The sequence below is a fragment of the Drechmeria coniospora genome, chromosome 02 (genome assembly GCF_001625195.1).
Source record: "Drechmeria coniospora strain ARSEF 6962 chromosome 02, whole genome shotgun sequence".
NCBI classification, from domain to species: domain Eukaryota; kingdom Fungi; phylum Ascomycota; class Sordariomycetes; order Hypocreales; family Ophiocordycipitaceae; genus Drechmeria; species Drechmeria coniospora.
This window is the reverse complement of record NC_054390.1, coordinates 6,605,052-6,617,310: the sequence shown is the minus strand read 5'-3', so window position 1 is coordinate 6,617,310 and position 12,259 is coordinate 6,605,052. Positions and strand designations below refer to the sequence as shown.

At 59.5% G+C, this 12,259-nt stretch overlaps 4 protein-coding genes across 4 annotated transcripts; 1 reads left to right on the top strand and 3 right to left on the bottom strand.

Annotated features, from left to right (window-relative positions):
* Nucleotides 1-526: 526 nt before the first annotated feature.
* On the bottom strand, nucleotides 527-1,450 carry DCS_04930 (YhhN-like protein; the record flags this gene model as incomplete). Its single annotated transcript, XM_040802236.1, has 1 exon — nucleotides 527-1,450. One exon carries the CDS (start codon nucleotides 1,448-1,450, stop codon nucleotides 527-529), a length of 924 nt encoding a protein of 307 aa, XP_040657269.1.
* A 684-nt stretch (nucleotides 1,451-2,134) lies between these two features.
* On the bottom strand, nucleotides 2,135-3,773 carry DCS_04929 (UbiD family decarboxylase; the record flags this gene model as incomplete). Its single annotated transcript, XM_040802235.1, has 3 exons — nucleotides 2,135-2,698; nucleotides 2,795-2,958; nucleotides 3,023-3,773. 3 exons carry the CDS (start codon nucleotides 3,771-3,773, stop codon nucleotides 2,135-2,137), a joined length of 1,479 nt encoding a protein of 492 aa, XP_040657268.1.
* Nucleotides 3,774-7,434: 3,661 nt separating this feature from the next.
* DCS_04928 (putative alpha-ketoglutarate-dependent sulfonate dioxygenase protein) lies at nucleotides 7,435-10,073 on the top strand (the record flags this gene model as incomplete). Its single annotated transcript, XM_040802234.1, has 5 exons — nucleotides 7,435-8,005; nucleotides 8,054-9,217; nucleotides 9,311-9,619; nucleotides 9,693-9,856; nucleotides 9,912-10,073. The coding sequence occupies 5 exons, from the start codon at nucleotides 7,435-7,437 to the stop codon at nucleotides 10,071-10,073; spliced, it is 2,370 nt and encodes a 789-aa protein (XP_040657267.1).
* A 526-nt stretch (nucleotides 10,074-10,599) lies between these two features.
* On the bottom strand, nucleotides 10,600-12,188 carry DCS_04927 (uncharacterized protein; the record flags this gene model as incomplete). Its single annotated transcript, XM_040802233.1, has 2 exons — nucleotides 10,600-11,888; nucleotides 11,957-12,188. 2 exons carry the CDS (start codon nucleotides 12,186-12,188, stop codon nucleotides 10,600-10,602), a joined length of 1,521 nt encoding a protein of 506 aa, XP_040657266.1.
* Between the last annotated feature and the right edge of the window lie 71 nt (nucleotides 12,189-12,259).

Sequence of the window (12,259 nt, the reverse complement as noted above, 5' to 3'; positions counted from 1 at the left end):
ACACGTGCACTCAATCTGAGTACTTGATAAGTAATTATGCAGTATGCTGTGGTGCAGTGACTCCTGGCGACCAAAGTAAACGACAACAGCGGCAGAAATGCCAGTGCACCAAAAGGCATGTCCTTATACCGTGACTAAGAGCCTAGGAAGAATTCAAATGGTGTCCAGAAATGAATGATAAATAGTGCAATCTGGTCATTTCGTCGGTCCGCGGCCCCGCTGGATCGGGTGAATGCAAGTGCTGTGCGGTATGGCATTTGGCTGATGGTGCCTTCACGTGCGCCTACATTCAGGCGAATGTCATGACTTGTTGCATCACAACATCCTGGCCATCCTTCATTTCATACCCCCTAATGCTATACATCATGAGTATCTTGCTGAAGTACAGGTGCACGCCTCGCCCAGAGTTTACACTCCTGCTCGTCGAGCCCCCCCTTTCCTTGCCAGCATTAGCGCCCTGCCTCTCTCGGCATGGCAGCGTGCCTTCCTGTCATCAGTTACTCTCGACGCCTTCGTTGCTCGCAACCTACAGGCCGGCGGCGATGAGGAATTGACCCGAATAGTAGAGCATCCAGACGCTGTATTGCATCCAGCCGTGATGACAAGATTCCTTAGGCAGCACAAACTCGTCCGTCGACAGGATCGTGTCGGATAGGGCAAAGAGGACGGCGCCGGCGACGACCTGTCGATTGTCGACGGTGAGGACGCAGAATACCATGGCTAGGATGGTGGCCGAGTAGGCCATGATCGGCAGCCGTAGCCTTGCGCTCACTCGGGGCATTAGGATGAAGCTCATGATGGGTGCCAGCGCGAGCATCGAAGTCGCAAGACCCTGCCGCCAGCTCTCGGCCCAGATTTGCTCCAAGCCGCCGCCAAGGCGGGCAAAGAGGGCAATGTAGAATAGGTGGGCGACGAGGAAGCTCGCGAGGCCGCGCAGGAAGTTCTCCTCGCCAGGCCAGGCGAGGAACGCGTCACCGACGGAGCCGAGGGCGAGCGCCGGCACGAGCAGCCAGTCCTCGCCGCGGAGAGCAGCATAGAGGGAGAGCAGCGCTGTCGATGCCGTCTTCGATGCCATCCGTCTGCGGCTCGGCGCCGCCCGCACGAGGAGGCCGTACGCGACGGCCGAGCCGATCGAGGCCACCAGTATCGCCCCTTGCGGGGTGCCAACACGTCCGGGCTCCATGGCGTGCCTGAGCTGGCCTTGCACACAACGAAGATCAACGAGCGTCTGTCTTCCGACCTTGGACCACTGCTTCTCCGCCCAATCGGCAGCGGGCTTTTGACCGTGGCGGCGTGCGATGTCTCTAGGACGCGGAAGGGAATTTGCAAGTCCCGCAGCACAGGGGGCGTCAGACAAGAGGTTGGTGGCGATGGCAATCCGAAGAGCGGAATGGAGAGTCGAAGTGGTACCAATGCCACAGGCCAAGCAGGAGCAATTAGCTCTTATCATTCTGTGCGATATAACGAACGCGGAGAGTCGTCGTATGGGGTAATTACGGCTCGACCCTCGCACTCGTTCGGCTATGCAAAATGCTCCACGGAGGAGCCCGCGGCGGGATCCGCCGTTAAGACGCAACTGGCAGGTGTCATTCGTTGATTTTCTCACCTCCAACTCCAAGGCTTTGGCTCCGTCGAATGTCCCCGTCGAGCGTCTCACTCCCTGTGCCCGAACCTGCGGACCCGTACCCGTCCCGTCCTCCTCTTCGAGCTCGCTAGCGCATGAGGCGACGAGGCTCGAAATAACATACCCATAAGCGTGTTATACTTGTAGTGTTATGCCTGCGCTTGTCATACCGCCATTCGAACGGTGCGTGCGCTGCATGGGCACGCGGTCTGGTGCTCGACTTCTCGAGAGACCATTTCCGCCTTCCGAAACAAAAATGCCCAAAATTGGACCGGTAACGTCAAAGTGTAAAGTGGGCTCGCGGTGGTGGCGACGTGCACCATCCCAGGCGAGCCAGACGCCGCCTCCCGCACCGACGGGGGCGAGCATGAAATATGTCGGCAATGAGCCTATGTACATGCGGCAATCAGTTTCGTCAAGCCTGGCCTCACGGCAGGAACTGATGGCGGAGGCCCTGGGTATCGTTCATCAAATCGTCACGTCTCTCTCCTGCATCGCTCAGCACCGATGCTACACCGCGACCGCAACCGAGACGGGGCCCCCGAACGGGCCAGAAGACCGGACCGAGGCCGTCTCGACGTCTCGAGGGCCCTCTCTCGAACCCCCCTGTATCGTCGTCGTCAGGCCCGGAGGCGGCGACGTCCTGGATGCGACCCAGCCGTCACGCGACCCGGCCGGCTCGGAGCGGACCTGGACGTCGTGCCGTTGGTATATCTTGAGAGAGATGCCGTACTCCTTTTCCATCTCCTCCCGGCCAACAGACCGCTCCGAGCACGGCCCGTCCGGCACGTCCGGGCCGTCGCCATCGGCCATGATGTAGCTGCCGGATGCGTTGCGGTTGTGTCGCTGCGCGTGGGATCGAACCGTCGAGTTCGCGTGCCCGGCCGGCGTCTTGGAACCGTTGCCGCTCTCGTCAAAGGACCGCAGGTGAAAGGCCCTCCGGAAGAGGGTCCAGGTCAAAGGAATGTTGGCGACGATCAAGGCTGTCGACGACTCGCGAATGTACCAGAAGGTCCAAGCCGACCCGTACGGCTCGCTGAAGCTGTAGAACTTGTTCAGGATGGCCGAGAGGATCTGCCGCGGCATCCGCGTCGATGTCAGCGTTGGCGCATCCCTCGCGATGCAAGAGGGGTTAGGTCAAGGAAGCCCCATAGGGCGAGGGGGACGAACGGTGAAGCCGCCGAGGGCAAAGACGGCGCACAGCACGACCTTCTTCTTCATGGCGATGCGGGACCGCAGCAGGACGGGCATCGGTATCATGATGATGACCATGTCCGACGAGATGTTGACGACGGCGTTTGTGATCAGATGGTTCGTCGCTGCCGAGCATTGCGCTGCCGGCCAGTCAGCTCAACCGACGCGCAGCAGGACGGGCGACGGTGTGCCGCGTCGACTCACGATTATCGGGCGGCACGGCCCAGTACTCGCTAAACGGCCGGCACCAGACGCCGAGGTAGAGGATTTCCATGAGGACGAAGCTGGCGGCGACGTAGGCGGCGACAACCTTGACGAGGAGGTTGCCCTTCAAGCTCAGCCTAGGTCCCGCTCCGTCAGTCGCCCGCGTCCGCCACGCCGCTCGGTGGGGGATGGAGGGTACGAACGTCAGTCGGTGGTACAGCAGGAGCAGGCATGCCTTGACCGTCCACGTCGTGAGAATCTGCATCTGCTCGACGACGACGACCATCTTCGAGCCAAAGATGCGCCTCTCGATTTCGTCGGGTGCCAGTGCTGCCTGCTCTCGAGGATCGATGAGGTTGCTGTTGGTGCCGACGACGATGTTCATGCAGGCGACAAGAACGGTGTCGGCGACCTCGTCGGTGTCAGTGACGCGGCAACGAACGGGGCGTGGCCACGAGGGCATCCGACGGCACATACCATGGCAAACAGCATCAACCAGTCGTCGGCCCTCAACTTCTTCACCGACCCCCGCAGAAGAAGCTGGGAGATGCTGGAGCGTGGCACAGACGTTCGTTAGCAAGGGGCCCGCAGGGAATGGCAGAGCATCTGCCGGTCCGTGGTCACTAACAGTCGGAGGACGACGACCAGCCATGTCAGTCCGTACCACGTCCACGACTCTACCGCGAGACTCGACATGATGATGATTATGGGTCACGATCGGTTCCGAAGCCGTCAAAGATGGATCATGCATCTTTTCGAACCTGCCCCGAGGAATGAGGTGGGGAGCATCGAGCGTAGAAATAGAGGCAGGCATAAGCCTGGGTGACCGTCCGTGACGCAGCCAACGGCAACCTCCAGTTCGGTGCATCGGCTGGGTTTGATGCACAAATTTATGAGCATGTCAGGTTACTTGCATCGTTGCGGGGGTCCGTCGGTGCATCCGCTCTCCTGTACGTGGTAATCGTTATGCACATGTATGCAGCTGTACCGTACTTGCATTCGTGTGTGTGGGCCGTCGGACCTGAGAGAAGATGCTGGGTGCAGCGGCCGATGGCTTGGCCTGTCGCATCACACCGTCAACGATGCACCAACCGCTCCGTTGCCTGGCTTGCGAGCAAGGCGCTCCGCTAGCTGACAGCCAGCCGCCCGCACGGGTTCGTTTCCGCCAGGAAATGGCGTTCCTGGTCGCAGAACTTCTGGCGGGAGCGAAGGGTGGTCGAGATGCGGCCAACGTCAGAGCAGTGACCTCTGTGGGCCCTGCCCCTCTCCCGCGATGCTTGACAGACTTGACAGTCCCATTCTTATTACTTACTTGCAAGCTTGCACAAGTCCACCCGGGGTGCCGGTAATACAGTGAATGTACTGTACCCGCCAGCACCCACCTGGTAGCCGCACATGCTGCGGCTGCTCCTCGGTCTGCTTCCGTCCGTGCGACCCCGAGCGGGGAGTCGGTATTGCCGAGTCATGCTATCCGGTGCTCTCCAGCGAATGCTCCGATTCGTATTACTTCTCCCTGCGATTCTTGACGGTACGGGGAAGGTTGCCTCCAGCCGGTCCTCGGGATCCATTTGGATTCTGACAAACCAAGCTCTCGTCGTCCCCCCTCCGTGCCGACGGCTTGGATCGTCAACCAACAGCGGTGCCATCGACGACGGGCCAACGAAGCAGATCTCGGCCACGCTATTCTCCGCCAAAGGGCTCAATTGGTGCGAGGAGACGGCCCTGAATGCCAGGTTAGGCAATCGACTATTCCATTCGGGGGCTCTACCGATCTCATGGTCCAAGTTTGATGCGGTTGGCTCAGCCTGCTCCGTTGCAGCATCTATCTGGCTTTCATGAGTTGTGCATCGACCTTGGGATTCGTCCCGTTCCGTCTGTTGAGGCTCATCGTCTTGTGCTCGCAGCTCGCATGGGGAAAATGTCATGTCGGCCAGGTGTCAGCATCGGGAGGTGACGCGTCTGACCGAGGAATGAACCACTCATCGTCAGTGGCCTTGGCTGACGGATGCGGCATAATGTGCGTGCTCTCATGGACCCCAAAACCAACGGACGATAGAGCAGGGAGCACTTGGTCGTATGGCCGTCATTCGCCCAATCCCGTCGTCGCCTCCGAGTAAATCCTTTCCCCTCGGAGACGGACCAGCATGTCCTGGTCTTTGGTCCGTTTCCATCAGGGCGAGGACGGCCCCTTTCGAGGTAAGACGGACGATGAGGCTCCGTCTCCTCCCAGACGGGCGCGTCGGGCAGCGAGCTTGTGCATCAATCTGTCGTTTTCGCAGACATCATTCGCAAGGACTGTTGCATATCATTTCCAGAGCAGGGTGTGAAGGGTGCTGCTCATGTTGCACTATTGAACTGGGAACCTTGGTCCGGCGTCAGGAGGCAGGAATTAAGTGACAGAGGTCCCTCTTTCCTCATTTGCCTCTGGTGGCACCTGCCTCCCCATCCTCCCCCCTTCCACACCCAACAATGGGTCTCGAAAGTGACTGGCAGCCCATCCGCGAAGCCATCATGGCCATCTACCGCTGCCAGTCAAGGATTTGCTAACATACTTGTGACAGGAAGGCAGGGTTGCCCATTCGCTCGCACACTCCTCGCAACCTTCAGCGCTCTGGTGCGTCGGCATTGGCTCCAGGGAAGCATCTCCATCCCGATCATGGGACGGCCTGACGGGGTGTGGTCTTTCATCTCCCGCCTTCGATTCGTCGACCAAGGGGAAGAGACATTGCCTAGAAAGGACGTTCTGGTCGTGTGGACCGATGTTGGTTTGATTGCCTTCACTCGACCTGCCACGATAGTGACGAAGCAATTCAGTGGATGGTTTACGGTAGAGTGCGTTTGGCGGCGAGGGTAGCATTCTCTGCGGGGTGTTCGAGGCGGTGACGTTGAACACGTGCAGCAGCACACTTGGTTTGCTGCTAGGCTTCCGCAGCCGCATGTATGACGCTCGAGATGAAGGCAACTGCGTTACCGTACCTGCATGTACCCATGAACGACTTTCCTCTGGCTTTTCTATGCACTAGCACCTACGTATAAGTCGAGGATAATAAAAATATGGATGAAGCCTGATGCTGCTGCGGTGATTTACAACACATTCAACCTGGGCGCCACGTGCTAATACTACTATTAGGTACTACTCCGTATATGTAATTACTGTAAATGGTTGGAACTACTAGGTACTTCGTACCTACACTTACAGCGGGGGGCACAGCAAAGTGATAAACTTTAGTACCTACTAGGTAGGTAGGTACAGTCTTACGGAGTACCTGCATAGTATTACTGAATACCACCTGGCAGCAAGCATACTTACTAGAGGTAGAACCTGCAATCAAGGGGGGCTCCGGGACGGCCTGTTTTTTGCCCATAGCAGCACGAGCGCACGACGGATCGAACAGGTGACTCACAGGCACAACGCCCACTGACCGAAGTTTGGCCCGGCACAGTACCCCTGCCGAATTTTATTGCAACAAAGCTACAGAGAACTACTAGTCTACTAGGTAGTAATGTTCACTGTAGTGTTGGCGGAACGGGCTGTGTATTGTTGGCGCAGGGCACCTCGTGCGGGGTTCGGAGGCGCAGCAGCATCGACAAATTTCGCCTTCTGTCGTGTTCTAACCTGGGCCCCGTACTGTAGGTGCCAGCTCCCGCTACCGTTGACCCTACATGAGACCAAGAACTTCTCGCCAACCTTGATGCTACCATCTTCAGTTGAGCATCGCGCGACAGAATTGTATTCCATAGATGCACAAGACGCCAGTCCATGTCCACGAAATCCTTCGACACGGTATGGAAGCCCTGACATTTCCTGGCACGGGTAACGTGCCGACGAGGGCAGTGCTGACGGACTGACTGAGGCAGCCAGCAGCCAGCAGCAGCCAGCAGCCACCATCGAGGTACCCACCCTATCACGATGGGTTCTGGCACGAGCCGTCAACGTTAGCTCAGGGACTAGGACAGCGAGACTATGGCTTCACGGCCTGGTAACGGCGGCCTGTCAACTGCCTGTTGACCGACCTGCTCGCCGTAACTTGCGCGTCCATCAGTGCCCGAGGCAAACGCCACCGAAGTTTCCGACGAGGGGAGAGCGAATGGTGCTAGGTGACTTCATCGGGACAGCATGGCTCCTTGGAGAATGTTCAGATCAGCGCGACCGTGCTGCGGCTGAAGCGACTGCCATACCTACCATCCTATCATTCCTTGCATCCCGTCGTCCGCCCTATCCTACCGACCACCCCCCATCAATCAATAAAAGCCCAGATTCGCCACGTCGTCCCTGCAGATTTGAAAGTGGCCATCTTCATTCTCCCTAGCCCGCGGGACCCTTCCCCTGGGCATCGCACCATCTCATCATTGCAACGCTTTTGCCCGGCAAGACTCGGAACGGCGACGGCAAGGAGCCGACCATGGCGACCATGACGCAGCACGACCCCCCCGGAGCCTCTGCTGCCCTGCCCGGGGATCAGCTGCCCCAGTACACGACGGTTGCGGCGCCTCGGCTTGTGCCCGCCGATGGACAAGGGTTGGACGAGATGGACATGACTGCCGCGTTTGCCAACCTTCGGCTCGATGGACGACCGAAAGACCCGGATCCGGACATGTGTCTGGCGCACCTGAAGCTGCTCCACGCCATCCAGGCGATGAAGGAGGACGTCGGCTTCACCGACGGCCTGTGGAACATCTGGGACAGTCGGGCGGACAGCCTCGCCGAGGACCTTTCCCTCGAGTCGGCCCCCTTCCCCAGCCAGACGGCGCCGACGGATGACAACGAAAGACGGAAGCTCGCCCTCAGCAGGATCCGCGAGAAGAGATGGGCGCTGTTTGTCGCCCGTGCCGTCGATCGATACGAGGCCTGGTGGCGGACCCTGTACCACGGCGACATGCTGACTTCGGACCACATGCATCTGCTCGGCAGTCCCAATTATACCGCCTTCCCTACCAACGGCACGCCCCTCGCGTGGGCGGACCACATGCTGCCTCCTCTAGGTCAGTGCACGCGCCGTGATGAGGAAGCGCAACGCTGACGACGCAAAGACGTCCTGATGGTCTTTCATTCCCACATGCTGAACCCTCGCGCTTTCCTGGAAGACGCCATGCGCAACGGCATGGGCTCCATCTGGACCACCGGCATGCCGTGGGAGCATGTCAACAGAGCGATCCGCCTCAACGACGACTACGCCGTCCCGGACGCAACGAAGCAGCACTGGACACGGCTCACCAACCGTGCGTGGGCGAATCAGGACGATTCCATGACCAAGGCGCTGCGCTGCGCCTTTTGCTCCCAGACGAATGCCGTACCGTGGACGACCTGCGGCATGGACGAAGGGAGCAAGGCCGGCTCGCACCCCGGGCTCGTCGGGAACGGCTACGGCGACGGCCAGTTCAGCCAGCTGTGTCGACACTGCGGACGGGAAAACTACAAGGAGCTGCTGTCCGTGTCCAAGTTCGTTCACGACGCCTCCCTTCTGCTCTCCCGCAACGTCGCCATGCCCGGCACCATCCTCGACCCCCATTCGGGCTGCCCGGAACGGCCGCAGGACCAGGTCCGGCACATGTACCCGCGGACCTTTCCGAATCGAATGATCCAGCTCGACCTGCGCATCAAGATCGTGGAGCTGCTGCAGCCCAACGACAAGGGCCATCCGCGCCCTACGATGGAAACGATCCGTGGCATGGTCGAGGAAGTCGTGTCCAACGACAGTCGAATGCGCAGGATCGACTCGGTGCAGAGTCTCCGGGTCCGGTACGCACCACGAGCCAAGGCTCGGGTATCCGTCCGCAGGATGATGAGCCGCTACTGGGAGAACTTTTCGCCCTTTGCCCTCGATCTCGCCGGTGCCGTTGTCCGTCAGGGCGTCTTCGTCGACAAGATGGTCAAGCTCGACTGGCTGCACAGCCCGTCGGCGACGAAGACGATGGAGCGACTGATTCAAAAATACCATCGCTTCATGGCCATCATGAGGCGGTACCCCTCCCAGGTCGCCGTCCCCACCCTCGACGTCGACTTGGCCTGGCACACACACCAGCTGAGCCCCTTTGCCTACTACGCCAGCACCGTGGCCAGGACGGGAAAATTCATCGACCACGACGACAAGATTGACCAGGACAAGCTTAGCGCCGCATTCGAGTGGACGACCAAGACGTACCAGGACATGTTCAAGGAGATTTACAGCGAGTGTACCTGCTGGTACTGCGAAAGTAGGTCGCCTTTCCGGCTCTCCCCCTCCCGCTCCCCCTCCCCTTGAATGCATCGACAAGTCGGTTCGCTGATCGGCTGGCTACTCGGTCCAGCCATTCGCTCCGCCCAGGTGCCGGCGGTGGGCAAAATCTTCAGCGGCTCTCACAAGATTGCCGAGTCCTTTCACACATCCGGGGCGGCGAAGCTGTGCCCGCCGGACAACTCGGCCCACATTTCGGCTCACAACGCGGTCCGTTCCCTTGAGACGGAGGCGCGGGAGCGGGTGACGAAACACATACGCGCTCGCCACCAGGTCAAGCTCGATCGGGATTACGAGAAGGCGAGGAGGCGGGCTCAGAAGAAGGGTCGCCAGCTTCCCGCGCGCGACGAATACTACGACCACTGGGGATATCAGTACTACAGTGAGCCGGCACCCCCAAGCCCTCGGTCCCCGATTTGCATGCTTCGATGAGATGGTTAACGTCGCATCCGCAGTGTACTCGCCCTTCCTCTACCCCATGTACATCTATCCGGGCATGTATTATGGCTGGGATCCCTGCTACGTCCATGCCGGGGCCGGTGCTTGGGGCAACTGCGCTGCAGGAACGTGCGGAAGCCTTGCGGGCTGCGGCGGGGCTGGTGCCTGTGGCGGCACGGCGGTACGTCTTCCAAGCCAGTCAACATCGATGCCAGCCACTGACAGATGGATGGCAGGCCGCAGGCGCGTGTTCGGCCGGCAACTGTGGCGCAGATGGTGGAGGAGGCTGTGGGGGTGGAGGCGACTCCGGTGGGGGAGCATGTGGGGGCGGGGGCGATTCAGGTGGTGGCGGTGGTGGCTGTGGCGGAGGGGGGGGTTGCGGTGGCGGAGGAAGTTGAGGCGGTACCCTGAAATGCAAGCACTTGCTCCTGCGTCTCGGGCAGCGCCGATGTCGCACCGATGTGACTACGAAGTATGGATACCCGCCTTCGAATCCAGCCGTTCGACTGCCATCGACTGTTGTGCCGTTGAGAGGCGCGCTAGGCCGCGGCGGAGGGACCTGAAGCAAGATTGTGGTGGTGGGCCACCTCTTGATTGCCATGTACTCGCGCTGTCGGCTGACCGTTGACGGCCGACTCTGTGTGGACTGGGCTCAGCATCAAACCAACCGTCACAGGCTTCCGTCATGACCACAAGGGTTATCGATACGATTCTTAACTCGATTAATTAATAGTCTTTTGTTCGCTTAATGCATCATTCGAAGCCTTGCTGGCTCAATAGTTCTACACTACACCTCCCTTCATACATGCCTGCTCTGTCAAATGCTCGACAGCTGCGACAAGCCAGCCAGCGTTGTACGCTAGCATCCATCCAATTCACAGTTCGTAAACTGATGTAGGACAAACCCAGAGTGGCTCGTTACATTTACAGAGCGAAGAAAGCAATGACTGCAGCTAATGCGCCAATGGAACCGACGCTGACCATGGAACCGCTGCTGACCAGAATGGGATCCGGATAGTTGGAGCTCGAGTTCGATAACAGGTCACTGGAGGAAAACCCACCATCGCTGGGGTATGCGACAGGCTCGGGGGCATTGTAGGCTGTAGGTTCGGGGATGTCGGCGGTGTTGACCTCGACGGGTGTGTTAACCTCGACAGGTGTATGCACCGCGACGGGGGTGCTGTAGGACTTGGGGCAAGCAAGACCGCACTCGGAACCGGTCGGCGTGATGGATATAATGGTTGTCGACGCGGACATGGTGACCGTCGTCGAAACGGTAAGACGAATCGTTGAGGTGGTGCAATCCTCACTCGGTGCGACCTGCCCGTTCTTTGGGGGGTTAGGCACGACAGCTTTGCCCGGTGTAACAGGCGCGACGGGCTCCTGATTGACAGCAGGTTGGGCGGGCTCCTGGTTGACAACGGGTTTGACGGGCTCCTGGTTGACAACGGGTTTGACGGGCTCCTTGTTGACGGCGGGTTTGGCAGGCACCTGGTTGACGGCAGGTTTAACGGGCTCCTGGTTGACGGCAGGTTTGACAGGCTCCTGGTTGATCGCGGGCTCCTGGTTGACCACGGTCTCCTGGTTGACCACCGGCTCCTGGTTGACCACCGGCTCCTGGTTGACCACCGGCTCCTGGTTGACCACGGGCTCTTGGTTGACGGCAGGTTTGACGGGTTCCGGGTTGACCACGGGTTTGACGGGCTCCTCGTTGATAATAGGCAGGACAGGCTCATCGTCAACGGGTGTGCCCGGTGTCTCACCTGTCTCTGGCAAGACTGGTCCTGGTGGAATGACTGGTGTCTCCGAGCTGACCGAGGTCTTTGGTTCGGCCGGCATGACTACAGGGGGGGTGGGCGCGACTACAGGCGGGGTGGGCGCGACAGATGCCGTCATCCCGATGCTCCCTGTGCAGCCAACCTCGTTGCAGGTGCTCGTTTCAAAAATGGTCGAGCGGGTCGAACAAGAAGTCGTCGAGGTTGAAGCAGTCACGATACTATTGCGAACATCGGGTATGGACGTCGTCGGACGAACCGACGTCATGCTCGGGCTGCTGCTTGACTGGGGACCAGAACCCTTGATGTGAAAGGGGTTCGAGTACTGATAAATCGACGGATCCTTCTCCCACTTGAAGACGAGGCCGTAGACTTTCTTGTCGCCCAAGGATCCGGCCACGTTCCAAACGTAGCTGTTTGCCGAGTTTTTGACGCCAGCTGGGAGTCATGGCATTAGCACAGGTCCACGGCAGGTGGCCGGCGGGGGCGAGAACGGATGCGCTTACTGGCAATGTCCATGATGGGGGTCAGAGTGGCGGGGCTATCGCCGCCGATGAGATGAATGGAGACGGTGCCGTTGCTGTATTTTGCAGGACTGGTCCATGTCACCTGGTACGAATTGCCGGCGGGCACATTCTCGTCGGACGCGGGCTTGTAGATCGGGTCGAAGTCGGCCGTCTGGGCGAGGACAGAGACAGCCATGGCCAGAAGGCCTGTGGCGGAAATTCGAAAGTGCATGTTGCTTTGCCGATGCCGAGAGGCAAGCGAACGACGGATGAACTGACGGGATATCGGTTCGGCTTGTTAAG